The sequence below is a fragment of the Pezoporus occidentalis genome, unplaced genomic scaffold (genome assembly GCF_034315485.1).
Source record: "Pezoporus occidentalis ecotype Australia unplaced genomic scaffold, CSIRO_AGI_Poc_V1 ctg108, whole genome shotgun sequence".
Taxonomy (NCBI): domain Eukaryota; kingdom Metazoa; phylum Chordata; class Aves; order Psittaciformes; family Psittacidae; genus Pezoporus; species Pezoporus occidentalis.
In genome coordinates, this window is record NW_026912865.1 from 149,167 (window position 1) to 172,021 (window position 22,855).

The 22,855-nt window shown below is 37.4% G+C and overlaps 1 protein-coding gene across 8 annotated transcripts in view; it reads right to left on the minus strand.

Annotated features, from left to right (window-relative positions):
- HEATR5A (HEAT repeat containing 5A) overlaps positions 1 to 7,802 on the minus strand; it is a 56,401-nt gene extending 48,599 nt beyond the window's left edge. For 5 of the 8 annotated variants that reach the window (XM_062622963.1, XM_062622916.1, XM_062622925.1 and 2 more), the window contains exons 1-5: positions 7,524 to 7,802; positions 6,255 to 6,466; positions 1,539 to 1,647; positions 870 to 1,019; positions 435 to 606 (exon numbers count right to left, since the gene is read on the minus strand). In XM_062622963.1, the coding sequence (XP_062478947.1) occupies positions 435 to 606; positions 870 to 1,019; positions 1,539 to 1,647; positions 6,255 to 6,466; positions 7,524 to 7,649 (769 nt within the window). In that variant the 5' untranslated portion in view covers positions 7,650 to 7,802. Of the gene's footprint in view, positions 1 to 434; positions 607 to 869; positions 1,020 to 1,538; positions 1,648 to 6,254; positions 6,467 to 7,523 lie in introns of those variants that run through there. The other 3 variants (XM_062622934.1, XM_062622953.1, XM_062622944.1) reach the window with 3 other exon arrangements.
- Between the last annotated feature and the right edge of the window lie 15,053 nt (positions 7,803 to 22,855).

Genomic DNA, 22,855 nt, shown 5'->3' on the forward strand with positions numbered 1-22,855 from the left:
CTTATCACATTTGTACTGCTACACAATCCAGATGCGGAAATTGATGATTGTGGAAAAACAGCCTGAAGATAACCTTACCTCTTTAGTTTAACAAAGAGACACTCTCTCAAGCCTTATTGTTTTCTAAGCTGTTTAATGCAGTCTTGCTTTAAATTCTTGAGGCTACTAATTTCTTTCCGTACAATAAAAATCTTACAACAGAGAAAAACAGTTTTACCAATTGTTTTTCCTTATTATAAATGTTTATATATATTAACACAACCAAAACCACAACACTTTACAAGAAAAATGTTACAAAACAGACCAAACCAGAGAGATGACCAGCCAGATGAAGCCTACATTGTGATTTTACTTCAGGCTTCAACAGAACTCAAGAGCTTCTTATCATCTAACAGATTTTTACGGATGAAGAATCAGCAGAGCACAAACTTTACCTGTTGTCTGTTTAGATGTTAGAGCTCTAGCCAATACTGTGCCTAGAAGTTTTGAAACTGCTAATCGTACATCATAATTGGAACCTTCAAAGGATTTAAAACACAAGGTCACAACACTATCCAAGTCTGTACTCCACATAAATACTGCTTCATTCTGAAGTTCAAGAAGACACTAGACAAAAAAGGGAAATAAAAATGTTTTGATATGGAAAAGCACTCGGTAAAAGTTTTAGTTTGCTACATAATACACAAAGTTCTCTGTAACAAAATAAGCATGTTGCTTCACGCTAAAATAACTTGATTTTTTGCTGCCAATGCAATCTCAAAGAAATAAAGATAAGCAAGCAATGTATTCACTGCTGTGCTTGTAACCCATTAAACCAGAATTTTATTTAGGGATCTTACTTGACAAAAAACACTATTAAAGCACTTTACCTTTGCAGCAGCACAGCGGACTGCCATGGATCGATCTGTCAAACAGGATCGGGCAGCTTTGTAAATATCTCTATGACAGGGGATAGCAGCAGCTCCTAAGCCATTTAATATATTTTGCAAACTAAGCATGATCTCATAACGACCTTGAGACTGAAAAATTAAAAGGAGAAATGTTAAAGTTCTGCAACCTAAGCTCGTTGGAAATACAAAATGGCAGCTACTGAAATACATAAACAAAGATTTGGGTCTTTCAGGCTTTTGGAGATCTGTTTATGCTGAAGTGAGTTAAAGCAGGTAACTTGCTCTATAACTCTATAAGCAAGTGAAAACAGTAATTCTATTTTCTACTGGAAAGTACTCACTAGCACGCAAAACATGAAGTACAAGCTGGAGCTAAGATCTTCTTACTAATAAGGCAATTAGATTTTCTAGTTTATCAAGTTCTTTCACGAAATCAGATTGAGAAGAGCTATGATCCATCCTTTTATAGTCATAACCCATTAGCTCTCCGGGAATTCTTTGGAATTCAGACACTGATTTTTATCCTATGACTTTCCACAATTTTTTTATACTTTGATATCATGCACTTCTCATATTCATTGGCCCAGCTACCAACAGTACACATCCTATTATTTTTCCAATCATTTTTTAAACATGCTGTTCCAATACCTCTGCATTCTTCATTGCTTTAAGCACATTCCCAACGGTGTCAGTAAAACTGTTTCCCAAAATTCTTCCCAATTTTTTGTATAAATAGCCCAAGCATACCACCGCAGCACTAAAACAAAAGCAAATCCAAAGATGCGTGAAAATGGATGCAGTAATAGATGAAAGGGGTTAGGACGACTAATGTAATCAGTGGGCAAACAACAAAATAAAAAAACAGAATGTCCCAAAGAAGTTATGTGAATCATCAAAAGGAAAAGAAAAGAAAAAAAAGTCTGTGTGTGGCACACACTCTAGGAGAAATGTAGATACAAGGGTTGGAAAAACAACTTGCACAATGTAAGAATTCAGGTAATACAATCTTCCAATAAATTTTATGATAGGAATACAGTTTGCATTTCCACCTTTAAATCTTAACATTAATTTCTATCTAAGAAATTGAGCATGTCCTGCATCATACAGCCTACAGCATTGTGCTATGGCAGATCATGCAGCCTATGGCATTGTGCTATGGCAGATGCTGCTAGAAGTAGCCAGGGACAAGTTTATTTATTACTGGATGGTCAATAGTAGACTGTAAATGGTCTAGTAATTAAAATTCTGTATAACAATATGCAATAAAGAAACACCTTGAATGAAATATAACTATAAGCCCATGTCCTTTTCACAACACACAATTCTGAATTTAGTTTCCAGCTGACAACTGGACTCTATGCTCACTGCCATATCCTTTAGCAAAAGCAAAAAATCACTAAATATTGAGCAAATAAAGAAAGAAAGAGCTGCTTAAATAAAGAATATTTTCCTTTTAATAATTAAGGAAAACCCTTGGGTTTTGTATTGACAGATCTAGAACTAAACCAATTAATTTTATGCATATAAGGAAAAAAGAAATTGTATCTTTAATCAGCTTCCGGCTCTTTGACCAGATCTTCTTGAACATGCAGTGACACTGCTCAGCACCTCATTCAACAAAGCAACACTTTACTTACTCTGCACCTGAATTCAGGTTTCACATAAAGAATTTTAAAACCACATACTGAACATATTCTTGATTAGAAAAATGCATTTATTATTAACAGTGATTCCCTAAATGACAAAGCAAAGTAAAAGAAACAAAATTGGTATTCGTTATCTCTTATCATACCAAAATCCTATTTTCATTGAAGCAACATTTTTCATTATTACTTTTATTCAACTCGGTATACCAACAAGTTTGGATTTTAATGCTGTTCATGGTGTGGCTGGGCATAAAATTACAAATGTTGCTAGTAAATTGATCATCTGATGGTCACAGATACTCTGCTTAATTAGCCTTAAAACTAAAAAATGTATATTTAACATCATAATCCAGATCCAGAATATTTAACAAATATCTACAAAAAAAAAACAACAACCAAATCATAACTACCTTATTACATCATGGTATAACCTGCAAAGACTCTTACATGGTTGGCTGTTCTGACCTGCTTAAGTGTCCTATGAAAAAATCAGTCAGTGTTGAACAGTGATTTCTAGAAACAAAGTGGCAACATTTGTTGATGAGTAACATATAATCAACTAAAGATGAGATTCCAACTACTTCCATGTATCAATATTTAAGTTCCTATAAAAGTTAAAAGCATAGGACTTTAGGAAGCTCTTCTTATTGCCTTCCAGGATTTTATCATGCCTGTAGCTGTCCATTTGCCTTTCCCCACAAATGCTTCTTCACTATGTCCAAACTGTATTGAGTCACTTTATCTGTCAAGTAACAAGCAACAGCCACAAGTTTCTAAGGAAGTTTGTAAATTTAGGTTTTTGCAGGGAAAAGCCTCCCTGTCTGTGTTTTTCCCTCCCTGACTGCATAGCCCCATTTTGACATACAGCTCTCTCTATAAAGATACATTTAAGTTGTTTTCTTTCAAATATTGCCTTAGCAATTGTACTTGGAGAGGTACTAACAAAAATGCAGACCTAAAATACTTAATCATGCGGCAGAACACCACTGATATCAACTATTAAGTTTCCTGACCAGCCAAATGCTTTCAAAATGCTTACGGTTTGAAAGCAACCCTAGCAGATATTTTAAAAAACCTTGTAATTTGAGGTAAAGTAAGAAGTTGTATCCACACTACACGATCTGTTTAACTGATCTGGTTCGTCATTCACATCACGCTCAATTTTAGTAGATAAGCACCTATCTAAGGTTCTGTTTAAAATGCTTGCCTAAAACATTTAAGTTTTCCACCTATGCAAAAAAAGAAAAATTACAATTTATGGGATAAGAGAACAATTCACTATAAACTGTATTTAAAGGAGTTTTCACGTGAATCAACACATTGTGAACAATGACAGCTGAGTGTTGCCACCAGACAACATGGGCATGTATGCTGAATAAGGACAGATGGCAAACAAAGACAACACTAGTCATGATTTTAAAAAATAAAAAGAAGAAAAAAAAGCAGTCTTTCTTCACTGATCACCAAGTATTCACACTTGCCACCCAAGATGAAAGATCTTACTCAATAAAGAGTTCTGTAGTTCTGATTATTCTTCTATAGCCTGTTGTCTCAGTCAGTATTATAAGAAATCCCATTTCCAAACCTTTTTTAAAGCAAACCATATTTTACTGCTACCCTTTCCTCCACTTTCTCTCTTATTTCCTCTCTTCACTACTGCTTACATACCCAGCAGGATTCTGAACACTGCTACATCTTCCTCCCGCAGTTACTGCTCCACCTTCTAACTCTGGGTATCTGCCATTTCTGTCTGTCTGCCATTTCTGCCTTGCTGCCAATGGACTCCATCATCCCTTCTCGCTACGCTGACAACATCTCACTTCCTCCAGTGTGGCATCTTGCAGCCAAAGCAATGAAGACTGGCAGAGTTTTGTTCCATACAACAACTCACCTATAATGTTATTGAAACTCACTGCTGAGGAGCTGGAAGTAGCAGTAACTCATTTTGCAAGACTAAGACCTTTTATAGCAACCTTATTATTAACTCATAAGACTGCACAAGAGGTCAGTTGGAACAAGAGGGAAACAAAAAAACATTGTGGTACTGGAAAATACAGCTGACTCCTTGCAAAAAATCTACTTTCAGGAAGCTTCACTTGAGTTGTCACAAAGAGGATTAGCATGTGAAGCAAAGGAGGAAGGTAGATTCTACTCTGCTTTGTAAACTGTATAATTAATGCACAATGATGCTTTACTATCTCTACCTTTATTTTCAGTTTTCTTCACTATAGTGAAAGATGTGCATTATTTCAGGAATAAAGGTTATTCATAATGTTTTGCACCTTAAGATATGGTTTCACATCCTGCAGTATCAGCGCACATTTCTCTGTTCGGTTGGCTATGCTTCAGGCATTTAGTTACAAACATTTCATGCCCAGTTTCCCAGTTGGATTAAGAGATGTGCTCAATAACTATGTATTTGTACCTGGAGTTATGCTTGTACATTTCATGCCTCTTCTCAGCACTATTACTATCTTCTCTGTGTTTTTCAAGCACCTGCCCTTGTAACAGTGTTAGCCATTGCTGGTATTCTCTCTGGCCTGATTTTCAGTTATCTGGCTGGAGATCACCAACTGTCTTGTACTTTTTTGGTTCCTGATGTACACATACAGTATCTGAAACTATTACGTTCTTTATGTATTCTCTGGCAGTGAACTCAGATGCATCATGTCAGGTAAAGGTTTTTTTTCTTTAACTAATGTTAATGAAGTTATATTTGAAAAGCTTTCTTCACCTTTTTTAAAATAATCGGTGCTTGTCTGATGTGCTGTAAAGCATGGTTTATTCAATATGGCAATACATATTGCAGGCTGGTTCTGTCCCTTCACTGAACAAAAACATAAAGCATAAACTGGCCTCAGTTTACTCTATTACCTTAAAGCACACTATGGTCATTATAGCCCTGAGTGACAGCACTGAGTTTAGCATTCCTACACTCTTAAATAAATTAATTTAGCTTAGCTTTCAAATCACTCAAGGCATTTATTTCCAGTGGTTCCAGTAAACAGTAGCTAGTTAGGTATGTCAAATTTTGTTCTAACATATACAATCTGCACTAACTCCCATCAGCCACCAAACTGCCTCTCTTCAAAGCTTTAAAACTAATGTGATTTTGAAGTGTACGAGTGTAATTGATTTCATGGTATATTTATAGAAATCATAACAAGAAACTTCTAAATAAGGAAGAAAAATATATTTTAAGCTTATTAAACTTTCAAGGGTAATTTACATTGTAAGGTATTTACCTGAATTTCATCCCCCCCCAAACATGCAGCTGAACTTCTTACTCAGAACTTTCCAGTAAAGACACAGAAAGGAACATATAAAATGCTACCAAAGTACTTAATCACTCATAATTCTACCCCAAAGGCACCATATACTAAATGATTAAAATAAAATTGGTTTAATATCTAGAGAGAAGGAAGCAATTTGAATTTGCCTTCAGATGAAGTCAGTTTCTCTTCTGTAATAGTCAAGTCTAAAAATTTTAGAGATGTAATACCAAAGAAAAAATTACTTTCTGCAGCTGTGCAACACCCACAAGAACGATTCTAACCAGGGAGGCTCCCAAATTCTACATGCAATATGACACAAAGCTCTACAGGACAGCGGGCAGAAATAAGGGAGCACACCCTCTCCTTCATTAACCTCTCACCACGTAAATCTGTCTCTCTTGCTATTACTGGATTTGACATTTGGGGTTAAAACAAATACTTACAGTTTTGTAGGCAGATAACTTGGCGAATCATCTTTACTTCGAATGAGTTCATTGCATTTGTCAATTGTTTGGTAAACCAAAAAAGTGTCTCCAGTGCTATAAAGTACAGCTAAATTCTTGGCAACAAGCCGTCTGGTAGGAGGTCCTGGTGAATTGTTTAATAAAGAAGTCAATTGCTCAACTAGTTTCTTCTGATTTTCCCTTATATCAGCCTGGAAACAAAGATCAGTAACCAGTTAAACTTCAGTTGTATTTAAAAGTTAAAGACAATTAATGCTGATTATCTTTACCTTTATTAGGTATCTTTACTTCATTATTAGTATTCTGATAATATGACATTCATAGTTAAAAATGAACATTTTATTGCACTTTTCTACTTAGAGAAAAGCCACCTCAAATATGTGAATACTTTATTATTCTTTAAAAACAAACCAACCAAACAAAAAACCCCAACATTTTTCAGAGCATAATTCTTTCTAGTAGCATTCCAAGTGTATTTTCACCACGGCATTTGTATAATTATGTCTTGCTAAAACAAAACTGTGTTTTCTTGCTTCTTCTATGCTTGTTTTAAAATAAAACAATTCCTAGAAATAATAGCAATTTAAGTAGTAAAGAAGAACTTTAGCAGAGTGTCAAGAAGTTGAGCATTACAAAGGAAAGAACTTCCCTTAAAACTATCATCTATTTTAGTCTTACAGAATTTTTTTTTAAATGTTTTTTTAAGGAAAAAAAAAGCATCTGGCACTGTATTTCATTTGCATATTTTAACACAAAGAATATAACTCTTACACAGCATTATCTAGGTTGCTTTATTGCTACATATCCACATGTCCTACTTAATATGCACTGAACAGTGAACCAAGCTGGCTGGAAACATATTTTATCATTTGACTAGGAAAATAAAAAAATAAGAGAAAAATGTTACATTCTTGCTTGCTAGAGAACTACAAAGCAATTCTGCCATGCTAGGTGGAAGTATGGCTTCCATTCTTCATCATGAGGTTGCAAAATCTTGCAGTAATTATCTGAATTAAAAGAAAAAAAAAATCCTTTCACTAGACAAGTGGCTCTGTCATCTGAAGGGCTGTGACCAAAAACTTGTAACATTTAGAAAGCTGCAGCTAACACAGAACATACTTTCATTGCATGTACATGAAAAATATGAAGCAAATATGAATAAAGCTCTTTGTTTTTAAACAAAATAACAAAAATCCCAGAGAGAAATAACTATAATGTGCTTTCCTTCTCAAGTCTCATTATACTTACTCTGGAAGTCACTGGTAGAAGTTTTTCCAAAAACTGTAACCATTCAAAAATGAACTCTGCTTTTTGAAATTCACCAAGCTGCTTATATGCTTCTTCATTAAGTAGTAAACTGTGAGCTAACTCCATTCTTTGAAATTTTCCTCAAATCTCTCCTCAAGCACCATGGAACAAAAAACGCCAACAAACTGCCACAACTGTGCTAACCAGTCAAGTTTTCTTCCTCATTAATATCTGGTGACTGAAGCAGGAATCTGAACACCTAAACAGAAAAAGAAACAAACAAACAAACAAAAAAAAAATCACCAGAGAGTCAACAATCATATTATAGTCATGGTTGGCTTATTAAAACTAAATTTTCAAAGAAAAACATACAGAAAATATAAAACTACACTACTTTTATTCAGGTAGCTTTAGTAATAATGGTTTTGGAAATGAGATAATTGTATTAATGTAATATGTCAATTCAAAAATATACTTCAGAATATATCAGAGGAGCTATTACTGAACTATTATTATTCTTTTTTTTTTTTGATAAAACGAGTTTTTCTAATACCCAATCATGCATATACTTGAAAGTAGTGACCAAAGTAGGCCCCAAATATAATTACTTTTACTCTCTAGAACTAAAGGCAGCAATGGCAATAACCTATAGCTAACAAACTCCTGTTTATTATACTCATAAATATAAATGCTAATATATTATTCTATCACTTTATGTATTCTCAGTGCCAAACAGAGCACAAAGAAAAAGTAGAATTTCATTGCTGAAAAAAACTCTAACACTGTCTTTAAGAAAAAATATACCAAAAAACAAACCAACAAACAATAAACCAAACACAACCTGAAAAATTAATGTTTCAAAAACTCAAAGTTCAAAAGAAGTTATGTTTAGTCTGAGAGACAGAAGTAAAACATAACTATTTTGAAAATTATGCTGCCAATAAGCATAACTAGAAGCAAACTAAGGTAAAATTCTTCTAATGTTAACTTTCTCCCCCACACTATTTATGTGCCATCAAGCCTCAAACTACAATACAGTATTCTGTAGGCTTCACAAACAAAAATAGTTAAGGAGACTTTGGTAAAATGCCAACCATATTTTCAACTCCCAATAAATTCTCCTTTCCAGAGGTCACCGAGACTGCTGAATATGTATTTCTTTTTTTTACAGTAATAATATTATAGTGTAAAATGATCCAACAAGCAGTAAATGGGCAATACAAAGCAATGGTAAATTATTCAGTACTTGGATTGTCATCAAATGCACAGCAGAATGTTACTTTTACTACTTTCTACACGTTTTAAGGTAAATTTTACTCACAAAGGAAATTACTCACTTCTAATTTACTATAATGAACTGTCACTTCAAATTTACCTGAAATACCACACAGCCTGACAAAGCACCACGTTATAAAATGACAAGCAGAGATACATACACATAGCTCATCATACCTATATATAATTTTATCTGCCTAGGTACATAGACATTCAAAATTTATCACTTAATCTCACTCTTAGAAAACTCACAGAATGTAACTCTAGCCTCATTTTTTTTGCAACATCAAAAAAGTAGAATTATGTATTTCACTGAGTATTTGAATAGAGTTTCATCACTGTTCAGTATGGAAATTACATACTGATGTACATGTCACAAGCACTTCTTTTCCCCTCACCCAAAGCCTGTCCCAACATCTAATATCTCTAATCACCTACTGCTACAGCAGCTGATCCAATTTACATATCCAGCTATGGATTACAATTCCCAGCCGTTTTCCCAACTGAAAAGATCACAGATTGTTGCCATACACTAGCACTTAACTTGCCTAGCAGGTGATTCCTCATCATTGTAAAAAACTGTCTCTCTTCTGCTAAAGATTCTTGGACAAAGGACATCAAGAACTTGACTTTCTAGAAAAGAAGTCACAAAAAGATCAACTTTAGGAAAGCTCACCAAAAAGACACTAGACTGGAGCTCCATCATATTATTATCTTTTTAAATGTTACATTTAAATTGTGTAGACCCACCACATCTACCATGCAATTTGCTTCATTTCACTAATGAAACACTTATTCTGTTTTTTTAATTCAGTTTAATTCTGAACAAGCAAACAAAAAAAAAGCTCAAACAGCATAATGCCATAATTATTTTCTAGAAAGCTTATTCCAGTGCTATCATAAAACCTGCATTACTTCAATGCATCTAAAAAAGCACCAGTGCAAAATATTCATTGTATTAGTATGGAATGCTATCATAAATGACCATATCCTTATTATCAAGTCATAAACAATGTCACAGCATTCACATCAAAATCAATCACCTGGAGAGCTGGCAAAGGTGACTCAACTGTTTGAAAAATCCTTTCATAATATACCATGGATACAACAAAATATGATGATTATCAATCCATTCTCCTAGCTCCCAGATACAATCTTAATATTACAATCAATGTGCAAAACCATTTCCTTTTAAACCTCATTCAACTTGAATTTAGTCTGGCAGGGCACGAAATTCAGGTTGTGTGCCATCGTAAAAGTAGTCTCTTTTTGACCAGTCTCTAAAAGACTGAAGTTGAAAACAAATCAAAAGTACATGCAGATTTAAAAATAATCAAAACTTTCAGCTTGGTGAACCAGTGTTCAGCCTGGTGAAGAGAAGGCTAAAGGGGACCTAACAGCAGCCTTCACAATGGAAGGCTACCAAGATGAAGACAGGTTCTTTACTGAGGTGTATGGGAGGAAATAATACAACCAGTGACATAAAAGAAGAAAAGTTCCAACTTGATAGAAGAAAAAAGATTTTTCACTGCAAGGATTATCAGTCACTGGGACAGGCGCTCAGAGGTTACAGAAAGAAAAGGTTATAGAAACCCTTTGAGGTTTCTAAGACTCCACTGGACAAGGCCCTAAACAACATCATCTGAAGCTATTACTGTAACTTGTTTCTAAATGAGATACTCCTACTGCCTAAGTAGTAAAAATAATTTAGATTTAATTTTTTTTTCGTGTAAATTAAAAAGAAAGATGTTATGGTATAGTTGCTGATCTTTACAGTGAACACCTGCTAACACGGCTACCATTTCACGAAAAAAGGACCATCAGCTCTGAATTACAGAGATTGATTGTTAATTATGCAAGATTTAGTTTTGTAGAAACTGAGAACTGCCCATGCAGCAAAAAAACCCCACAGACCTGATCTTTCCAGGGCTGGTCAACAAGCATGGTTATATGAAGCATACAAAGCAGCGGATTCTCCACCCTAACCAAAAAACCTTATCCCAAATGCTTACTGAGACTCCCTTTAATGAGCTGTAAGCCTGCATACCAGGGATGTATGATGAGGAGGAAAGGCAAGAATGTAGGGAGTCAGGTTTTTACTGCAGCATACTGGTTTTGCAGTTAAGAGGGGAGAACAGCACAAAAGGCACAGTGGTTACACAGCTGTGCAAAGCAGAACACAAGCACAGAATGTGGGGATGAGCTGCATTTGATTAATATTAAATATATCCTTGTTACATATACAAGATGTTACTAGGCAATCTCTAGGTGCATCAAACCTAAACACATACTGTGCAGACATGGATGCAACTCTGCTCTAATTAGAGCCATGACATAATTAGAGGAATGGCATAGCCATGTCAGAGGCCAGGCAAGCACGATGGAAGACTGAATGTTATGCCAGCCACGGGTATTAAATTTTACTGAACATCATCACATACTACTGAACTGATGTGAGAACAACCTAGGCATGTTTAAAAATGTGAATAATTTGACAGTCCCCTTCATCTGCTGTTATAATTTTGATGCTTCTCAATCTGAAAAACAGATCTGGAAAAATAAATGTGGAATTTGATTGAATGAAACACATACTATACCATCAACAAAATGAAAAGGCATACAAGGCTAATAAAAATATCTCCATTTTCTAGCTAGTGTGACGCAGCACGCTTTTGGGTTGGTCTTAATATAACCAAAGTAATTACAAGACTTACTTTCTTATCAGTGCTACAAGAGCAGATCGATCAAAAAAAAAAAAAAAATCCCTTTTTTCCTGTAATGTAAGTCTATTTTATACTATCCTACAAAACTATCTCAAAGATTTATTGAACAAGGCAGACGTTGTTCCTACTTATTACTGATGAAGAATTTCTCATCTGCTGACAGCCAATTTGGCCAGCAGAACTGTTCAAGATTGACCAGAAAAGAACTTACAAAAACTCTCAGAACAAGCACTAGATGGAATGCTGCCATGTATATTGGAAGGAATATAGGATGAATCAAGCATTAAAAGGCAACAGCAATTGAGCTTCTAAAGTTCCTGACAAACCATAAAGCAAAAAAGAGGGACTTAGTCATCTTTAAAAAAAAAAAAAGGTGACTGAACCAGAGTAAGACAGATCTGAATAGCTGCCTTCAGCAACTGGCTTTGAAATGTGAGAACCAACAGGACACCAATGACAAAGTTTTAACAGAACAAAAGACACCAAAAAAATCTATTATGTGTATCAAGTGTGTTCTGAGATATGTAATCTTCTCAGGCTTTAAAAGCTGAGGGAAAGAATTCATAGACTGTTGTATTTCTTTCCATTGAAAGTCCAAGACAAAAATTAATACACAACAAACTAAAAGCTATAAGCAATTGTGACAACTTCATGAATTTTACATTTCCTCTTCCTTCCACCCCATGGCATATTTTCTCTCTGCATTAAAAAAAAAAAAAGGAAAAAAAGTAATCTGCAATACAGCACACTCCTAACTGATCTCTCACTAAAAAAAATAAGCCCTTAAATTATGACTCATTATTTCAAGACAGATCAGCACAAATAATGGAAACTAACACACAGACCAAGTATATACTTACAAATTTAAATTAAAGTTTTCTCATATTTGATCTCTTGTTCTTACAGAAGTTGTCTCTTTAACTGGAACAAGCCGTGCTCAAACAGAAATCAGATAAACCTCAGCTCTCTGAGTGTGATACTCATATGAGGATCTAGTATAACATCTAAATGAGGATCTATATCTACTACGTAGCAAAGAAAATAAAGTGCTGTTTAACTTACATTAATAATTATTAATTATATTTTTCTAATTTCACAAGTATTAAAATATCTCTGCATGAAATCTGATATAAAGTTTAAAAATAAAAAGCCTATGGATTCAGTTTTGTACCAAAGTCTAGCAAAGAAGGACTTTATTCCTGTAAGAAACTATAACTTACCTCCTTGCCAGTAACAAATCAGTAATTGGTAACAGTAATATTTTAAGATTTAAAAATTACCAGCAATAACTACCAGTGTTTTTCTAACAGCTACCATTAGGCTGACTATACAACCAATGCCATAACCATCCCACTGCTGAAAAACAGAGATGAGGAATGCTCGTTAGCTTCAAGTTGTCCTTCACTGCACTGCAGTGACATTTTAACTGACTCCAAATTCATGCTTTTTTTCCTCAGAAAGCAAGACTTATTATCATCATCTATCTAACAAGTGAACCAATACATTTAAGAGAAAGCCTTCCAGCCTGACACGTTTAGTTCTAGTCATTAACAGTTCAGATCAATGTTACTCCTGCAGCACTGTTTTAAAAGTTTAATGGGATGATCGTTGCCCTTGCATCTGAGCTGACTGCACAGCAAGAGGATCGATGCTCTAGCCTATCTTAAGCCCTTGCACATACCTGTTTAGAGTGCCTCCCAGAAACAAACGGAACTCCCGCCCAGCTCCCTGGGGCTTACTTCTGACAAGAGAAACTGAGCATCATGCTCTTTTAGCCAGCTGGGCTGAAAAAAAAACCTTAAAACACCAGCCAAATTCCACTACTAATGAATGCAACAGACCAAAATCCAATAGTTACAGTATGTTGTTTATGCTAGTACGAAAACATAAGGAGGCACGGAAGTCTGGAAAAGGCAAAAGGTGTGGCATCAAACTCCGAGCAACTTCAAGCAAGACACCAGATTACCCACAGAATGAAGGACTGAGTTATCTTCAGCAGTAATCTAGCTAGAATTTACTGCACACCAAAACAATCTGATTTAAATAAACTACAATTATGGAGTCTTAATAATAAAAAAGAATTAAAATTCCAGCTCAGATGACCTTGGAGTTTAGACACTAGAAAGACACTGAAGTGGGACTACTCAGCAACTAAAAAAGGTATTTACTACTCAAAAGAAAGGGCAGCCTTTGTTTAACTATTGACTTCTACAAACTGTTACCAACTAACACAGAAGAAAAGTCTGCCTCAAATTCTTCAGAACTGGAAGGCAAGCCTAAAAAAAAGTGTCAGCTTAAGTGCATCAGTACTCCAGTATCCCTTGTAGGGCAGAATCCTCAGCATTCAGACAGCTTGAGCCTTTTCTCAGAAGCCTTAAATTTCTCGCTCTGCAGAGCCACACAAGCAATGGCAGGTAACTGGTGGTCCTGACATAAAATGTGCAGAGGGGTGTCAGTGTTATGTTCAGCAGTGTTAATCACTCTTGACTTCTCATTCAGCTAAAAAAAGCTGAGAATTTCATGTGCCCTTTCATTGCTTTCTTGTATGCAGTTTCAAAGAAAACACACAGGCAAATTTAGGGCATTTCAGCATCAAGACAAGGAAGGCTGAGGAGGGCAGAAGAACACCAGGTATTTTGCAGTGTTACGTTATATTGGCCAGCAGTGGGGAAATTTGAAGACAAACATGGAGAAGATGGAACTAAACAGTTATGTTCGACAGCGGTTTTTAGGAATAGGCCACAAGAGAAGGTCATCACAAGATCATGACCCTGAGCACGTGGCAAAAATAATTCCAGGCCATGGAGGAGAAGGCCCAAAATGTTAAGACTTCTAAATCAAGCAGAACCATAATTCTTAGTATCAGATTCTAAGTGCACTAGCAAGTGAAAAACCACCAGACAGTAAATCTCACAGTTGAGTACTCATATTTTACAGCATATTCTGTATTACAAAGGGATTCAGCTCCACTCACAAATCAAGCTATTTTCCTTTTCAAATAAAAATATATGCACACTTGCATCATATGCTTATCCCAGACAGCAAAAAGCAATGAAGAATCTGTTTGTCTGAATGCAACAAAAAATACCAGATTATTACACAGCCATGCATTTCCTCTAACTACTGCTGAAGATTTCAGACTAGAACAACTTTCACTTACATATTTTTGTAAGCCATTCTCCAGCTTAACAGTGTTCTGCATGAAGAAATTTGCCCCAGGAAAACTATGTATCTATTCTATCACTGACAATTTAGTAGCACTTATGCAGGTACTTGTTAAAGAAGCAACCCAAACGCATCTTCATATATTACACCTATGCGGGTTTTGCCATGCTCATGCAGCATTTCACACTGTGCAAAAGTACAAATATCACACAGCCCAAACAGAATTCTTATTAGTTCCTCAGATACTTTTCATCTCTGTTGCAAAAAAAAAAAAAAAAAAAAAAAAAAAAAAAAAAAAAAAAAAAAAGGCTCTCTGTATTTTGATGTTCTCCGAACAATGATGCTCATACAAAGTACTTGTTTACTCCCACAGGAATCATTGTAAATTACTGGTTTTCCTAGCAAAGCGCTTATCAAATATGACTCATTTCTAAGATGCAGAAGAATCACCCTGTATCTGAAGAAGCAATAAAAGGAAAACAAAGATCTAAGTAAAATCCATCAGAATCCTTGTTCTGGGCTTGCTGGTGTTAAAAATATTCACACAAAGAATGTGACCACCCACAGCCCGCATCCATAATGGTGACTCTGATAGGAGCTACAACACAATATACTGAAGTGTGAAAGAAATGACAGAACAATGTCTTCTAGGAATGCCGAATGATTTCTGTGAAGTTTTGAGGACAAAGCTTGACATAATTAAAAGAAAAAATACCCTCCAAAAAAGCGTCTGGAAATGCAGTAGCTGTTTTAGCAATGCAACGCATTCAAGACATTTTTAAAAACTGATTTTGGAAGACACTCATTCATCACATTAACAAGTACATATACTTTGCTTTCATGTTTCATATCATCACTTTAATCTTTATGTCCACGTGAGAAGAACTATTCCAGGAAATGAAGAAACAGCTACATTCAGTTATTGAGAAATATAAACCCGTCATTTCCTGAGCTCCACAGCAGACACTACTGACACACTTTGTCCCCTCTAGCACCCACAACTCTTGAATATTAGTTAGGTTCATTCCTAAAAGTTTCAGTCAAAACATAAACTTGGCTCCATTACAGGGACCTCAGAACATTATTTTATTTACAGGCAAACTTGCAAACTCCATATAAACTAAAGCTTCTAACAGTTAGAAAACCAGTATTGTATCTGGAAGTCTGATTCTGACAAAGTGAGTTTAAAAGATTTTTTTCTTTTTTGACAAAAAATCTGACTAACTAAACCTTAAAATGCAATAACTACCTTCAGTCTGAATAAAAATGCACAGAATGCTTTGGGTTTATTTCTTTGCAGGTTTCAAAGCTGGTGCAAAAACAAGGCAAGTGAATAAAAATCACAGAAGCACAAACATCCACCTAAATCCTAACAATAATTTCAATCTTTGCCTGAACATAGCTTTTATTCCAAAGAATGTTGTAAACATTATTGTTTATGTAACATAGACATATCAAAATGAGTATAAAGATGAGGGGTGGGGGTGCCACAATGACAGGAGTTTCAGGAAATTAAATTCTTTGTTTAAAAAATTAAAATTACTTACAGCAGGTGATATATATGCATATGGATAATCCAAAGTGTAAGTTGATCATAGCTATCAATTTTCTGTTAAGGTAAACTCTGAACCCAGTCTAGTTTTGGTTTTAATTAAACCAAATTTTTTTCTGAATATATCTAAATCCCAGAAAAGTGTACTTATTTTTTTGTTGAAAATCATTATAGCTACCATAGTACTAGCTTAACCAGTACTGTGATTAGACTTCAACAGCACTGAAACACACCAACACTGAAACTGAGCAGCAGCAGAAGCCCTTACAGGTGCAGACCCCACAGGAGACTCGTCTGGCTGATCAGAGACCTGCATCCGAGTAGAAATCACTGACACACCTCACCATGATGGTTGATTCTCTAGATACTTTAAATGGCTGTGCCCCAAAGAAACCTCCAAAACAGCTCGAAAAATGTACATGCATAGAGATTTCATGCTTTTCTGGTTTGCAATGTAGATGTTAACACACTTCATGTCTTCTTCAAGGCTTTGCTTACTTAAACCAGTAAAAACTGCAATGGTAAAAACTGAACAGAACAAATACCCCACAATCTGACAATGTTTTTGTGAAAAGGCGTCTCCAAACCCATGCCTCATTAGGATGCTCTGAATTTTAAAACAGGGTATCTTGCACTGATGAACGAAGTTCTTGACGTGTTGGGATATAATGTCACAAACTGGTCAGTAACTCAGATATTTTACTGACAATAAAATCAATCTTCTGTTCAAGAATCAAGCACAAGTTTTCAATATATCACTAGACAATGTAACATTAAACTGGTTTCCTCCCTTCCCCCACCGCCTTTTCATTGTGTCAAAACATCAGGAAAAGGAAGAGAAACCCGAACTCCATTCGGCACACAACCAGAAGTAATTTATCTCGTGGGTCTCAATTGTTATTCCATACATGAGTTGAGAATATTACATATCATGTAGCAAAACACAGAACATACAATATAGCTTGACTGTTTCTGAAGACAGGGAAAATATTTCTGGCATGTGAAACTAAAATAAAAGTTTAGTACAATTCACAGCCACAATTATAAACATTTAATCTTACTGAATCAAAACCCAAACTTAAAGAAACGTTACAAATAATGAACCCAAACTTCCAGAATTATCAGATTTCCCTACAAAAGCACAAAGATGAACTCGCCTTAACTTTAGCTGCCTTCCTCTTCTCGTATCATGTCCCGCCCATATTCCAATAAACTTCACTTTGATTTTAACTAAACGTACAAGATCTATTATTCTTTTCCTTATTCCAAAAAGTCAACTAATGCAACTTCACAGCTTTTACATCCCGGTACAAAGTTTTTACCAGCTATAGGGTGCAGCCTTGCTCATTGCCCTATGCGGACGTCAGGAGCTCAAACTGCAAGCGCCTGCAGCGACGTTCTGCATACCAGAATGTCCAGCGCTGCTACTCTTCCCCCAGAATATTCTTAATTACCAAGATCTGTAGGAAAATATGAAACTAGACGCTAAAGCCATGCAACCTCACCGTAAGTGAAAGCCAAATCAGTCCCTGCAGTCCCAGCATCTGTATCGAGCCGTTCCCAGCAGGCAGGCAGGCAGACACCCACCCTCGCCTACCCCGCACCCTGCTCCTGCTTACCCCAAACCTCGAGGCACGGTCACTCTCCCGCGCCAGCCCGTGACATCCAGCCGGGGCCGGGCTGAAGGAGACGGGGGCCTCCGGCTTTTAAACCCGGCTTCTTTGCCGTACCCGCCCGCCCCGTCGGCTCCAGGGGGTGATCGAGCAATTTCCAGGCGCAGGCCTCGGGCAGCTCCTCAGCGAGCTCCCCTCGGTCCTTTAGCCGCCTTCACACAACTGTTAACTCCGCGCCAGCTCTCCCGCCCCGCTGCTGTAGAGTCACCCCTAAAGCCCTCTCCCCCGCCAGCTCCATGCCCCCCTCCGGGCCTTCGCGCTCTCGGCGTCTCCCCGCGCCCCTTAATGCGCCCCTTTCCTCATTCCCTCGGGCGCCCACTCCCCGCCTGCCCCGGCGGCTAGGCGGCAGGACCGGCGGCCTCCATCCCATTCCTCCCCTCCCCTCCCCTCCCCGGTACCTAGCCGGGGCGACTCGGCTCGGCTCGGCTCAGCCCCCCGCAAGGCTCCCGTGCCGCCGCGGGTTCAGCTCCATCCGCCCGCCCACCCGCCAGCTATCCTGTGGCGCGGGGGCCTGCGCCCCAGCCTCCGCCGCTTGCCGCCCGCCGGCGGTGGAGGGCGGAGGGCGCCGCTGCCGCTCAGGGCTGTGCAATCGGGCCCGGAGCCATCGAGCGCCCGCAGTGGCCGGCGGGGGGCTCGGCGCTCCGGAGGGCGGGAGTGGGCCGGGCAGCGGGGAGCCTCGGGGTGGGCGTTAAAGGCTGGCTGCAGGGCAGTCGGGTAAGGTGCCTGAGGGACCAGAGACACGGGCCCGGGGTTCGCGCCGTGGCCGAGAACAAGCTCGCACCGCTCACTGCGGCAGCGCTAAGAGGCACGGACAGGAGATCTCGCTCTGCCACTGAAAGCAACCACAAAACCCCCTCTTGGTGATGTTTTTTAAGGTAGCTGAGCTGGCGCTGTAGAGATTTGTACCTGGCTCTGATCAGAGTCTGCCATGACCCCTAATTTTCACTCCACCTCCCAGGCGCCCACTGTACTTTCTGGAGAGGCGTCACCAGCACGACAGCAGCAGTAACGGAAACACCTCGGTTATATTTTTAACCGTGCATAAAACCCAGCACTGGCAAAAGTTACACTTGGATGTCATCGGTGTGTGCACTGAAACCAAACTAAGATGGGATCCGAAGTCAGGGAATCGTTCTGCATCTTGTCCGCAAGGTCAGACATGGGCTGCTTCTGGATTTTCACCTGGTTTCTTCCACCACACAGGTGCTCCAGCTGAAAGATGTTGATTCGTCATTGGAATGACTTCCTCCCTTCGAAATTTTCATAAGCAAATTCACTGCTCATGAGGAAATTTGTGTTGGGGGGTGTGGTTTTTTTTTCTGAATTCCATCATCAGAATTCAAGTTCTGTCTTAATAATGGGAAAAATATGTCTCTCAACCATCTTTTAGTTTAAAAATAAACAATATTCCTATTGTAGTTTTGTACCTATAGCCCAGCCCAGCCCCATCTGGATTGGTTTTGCATCCTACCAACTACCTAGCAAAGCAAACTGGAAGACAGGCATCAAGTGTGGTTTCTGGTGGCAGCAAGTTAGTTTGGTGGGATTGAGATGTTCTAATTCTGCAGCCTTAGCTGCTGCTACAAAATTGATGAAGAAATAATTCCTTATCGTATTAAAGACTGGCTTTGACTTAGACAACAAATATATTAAATATGATCTTTTGTCTGCTTATTCCTACAATGTGACACTGGTTAGAACTCAGAGTGGAAAAACTTAAGATTCCTCTCCACAAACTGGGTTCTCTGGGGCTGTCTTCTTTGAAGCCATGCAAACATTCATGGTGAGGGAATAATGCCTGGGACACATAAGCATAGGAGCTGAAATACTGTCTAACCCTTGCATGAGCTTGTAAATTCATCTCCAAATAGGTTCAATATGTAAAGTTTACATAAAGTGTGATCCTCCATGAACATCTGTATTCAGTTGTGTAGATGATACTACTGAGGAATATCTCAAAAAGTGCATGCGGAACAGCCAGATGACATCCTGCTGTAGCAGCCAGGAGCCCCAGACTGCACTGCCATGTACGGACACTAGCTTCATTTCGTACTGTACCGCCTGTGATAAAGAAACATGAGCATTGATGCAACGGCCTTTTACAAAAACAAGAATCCACCAATGGATGTGATAATGAAGAATACATAAACGCCTCATACCTGCAGCAGGAAAGTATTTCCATAGTACATTTCACAGAAATCAACTCTACAAACTCCTCCTGGTGTAAGGGTGTTAACCTCTGGTATCAAAAATAACATACACCCCCAGGAAAGAGTTATTTACTCAGTTAACCTCATTTTGATCAGAAAATGAGTTGCTGCTTCTTGGCCTATAGCAATCTGCCATTCAACTCGTGAGAAAGGTCAACTGAGCAATTTATATTCAAAGACTGCTGGTCCTATGACGTTTTCCATAATGAACTCCACAAAAACAAAGGCTGCTCTATCTGACAGGCCTGAGGTAACAGAAAGACCTGGTAATATTTGTGCAGGATTGATCATGTTTAGCTCAAGAAGCAATAAACAAAACCAAAGCTAGATTATTTTTTTTTTAATTATTGCTGTTATTAGTGTTATGCCTATTATTCACTCTGTTGTGGTAGCATGCACAGACCCACTCAGCATTATGAGATACCACTCAAGATTAGTATCTCATAATGCTGAATGTTACATAAGCAGAGGGCAAAACAAAACATCACTCATTAGAATAAAGATTTCTTGGTTTTTCCCCAAGAATGATGTCACCCAGCCCCAGTATACGTATCAGCTGTAAGTAATGCTGTCTTAATGCTAAAGTGATACAAATCAGTTGGTATAGCAAGGGACACTCATACAGGATGCTCCTACCATCTCTGTGTATATTGGCTTTAGGGTTGCTTTGTGCCAGCAGTGCTTACATGAGGGTAAGAATCTGTGTTTATTTGATTTATAGCTAACCTTGATTGATTATTTAGTACGACTTTTTCCCTACATTGGTCAGCAGTGTTAACTGTGCACTACTTCAAATTGAGATCTACTTCAGCAGCCATGCATGCCATTTTTATCTTTCCCCTTTTCAATCTGAGATAAAAAACATTGTTAAGCAAGTTTATAGTATTCTGCTCTAAACCAGACAAAAATAGGTCAATTAAATGTATTCAGCATGTATTAATTCAATTTCCTCTTTTTCATTAGTCCTGACTGAGCTTCAATAGCAAATTACTTAATAAAATAAGCAACTGGCAAATAATTGCAATGCACAAACCTGCTGATTAGTCTTCTCATTAGTTACGTCTATTTTGGTAAAGTGGGTTGACTGATTTAGAGCATGAATCAGTTCTGTCATACAGATTCCAGTCATAGTAGAATATCCATACAGTCACATATGCCTCTGAGCTAAATATTTTCTTTCATACAGCTTTATAATCCTCAGTGACTCTAGAAGAAGAGAAAAGAATGTATTCTTTTGAATTCAGTGGGGCGGCCTACGCATGAGTAAGAATCACAGGACTAGGGGCCTGATTTAAAGCAAATGAAACCTCACCAAGTAATTACACAACAAACAAAACCTAATTCTGTTATATCTTAAAATCAGTAAGAAGGAATGTCTTTAGATTAATTATAAAATTAAACATTGAATTTTATTTTCTTTATGCAACTACAATATATAGTCAATATACCTATTTAAGTACAGAGTCAGACCATTAAGGTCTGATTCTGCAAACACACTATCAGCAACAGGCAACTTACATTTGGTTTTAATCTAAGTAAGGTTATTAATCTGACTATAAGCATTATAACATGCTCATTTCTAGCACTGCTGCAGCCTTAGCGTCCATGGCTGTCCATTAGTGCTCCCTCAGTTGAGAGGGTAAGCATGTGTTTCTAATCCCAGAAATGAAACATTCAAATCCCTGGTGTAGTTACCTTCTGGAGTGATGTTGTCCGTCCTAGGTTTTGCAAAGCCTTAGTTACAAATCTTTGTTACACACTGAATATAAAAAATAATACATGGTTTTATTTCATGCTTAAATACTGCTAGACTTCTTTTTATTCCTGACACAGTTGCTTTTTGTACAATCACAAAATACAAGGCCTGAATTCCTGCCAAGCAATTACACAGTCCTGCTGTTATTTTTAATTCTAAAATGTAAATAAAGCTATTATGCAGGCCTAGATGATGTTAAGATACAGCTACCAAAATGGAAGCTGGAAATAAGAAAGGGAAATGAGTCCTATCAAAACCACAAAACAATAATCCCAAACAGCTCAATGTATGAATATATGATGAATCTTCAGCAGTAAAATTTAATAATATGGGGGTTTCTTTTAATTTTAAAATTAAATACCTGAAGAATCTTGGATAAAGTATTCTGACAAGAATTAGCTGCACATTAATGAGACCTAGAGATTACTACCTGCATATTAAGGCCTTCCAAGAACCTTTTGCTTTTACTGTTTATCCAAAACACTTCATTGCAATCTCTCTTCCAAGGGAGCACATCTAAATAACCACAAGCTCCTTGCATGTTTTTAATACATACTGACATAATAGGGCTTCTAGTGCAGCACTTAACACAGGCAGATACAACTGAAGTCAATAGAAAGCAATATTAAATTCAGACGAACAAGATACATAAATATATATAAACTAGAACAGTGTGATACCATTTATTTGCTTTTCCATGCTCTCTGGGTCATTCCTATCTATAAATAGCATGGGGTGTTATTTGTAGTGATACCACACTGTTCACTGAGGTACCCACGGTGCTCTGTGGACATTATCTCAAGTCACTTTGTGAAGCAGAGGCTAAAGTTGGGAGGTAGTGAAAGGCAAACTCCTGTAGCTCAACAAAGATGAAGAGAGGTGAGAATGTATTGCCTTCCGAAGCTAAAAGAAGAGCAGAGGTGGTTTTTTTGCCATTAGGAAAAGAAGAAAAATGAAGTGGTTTTAAACTTATTTTCC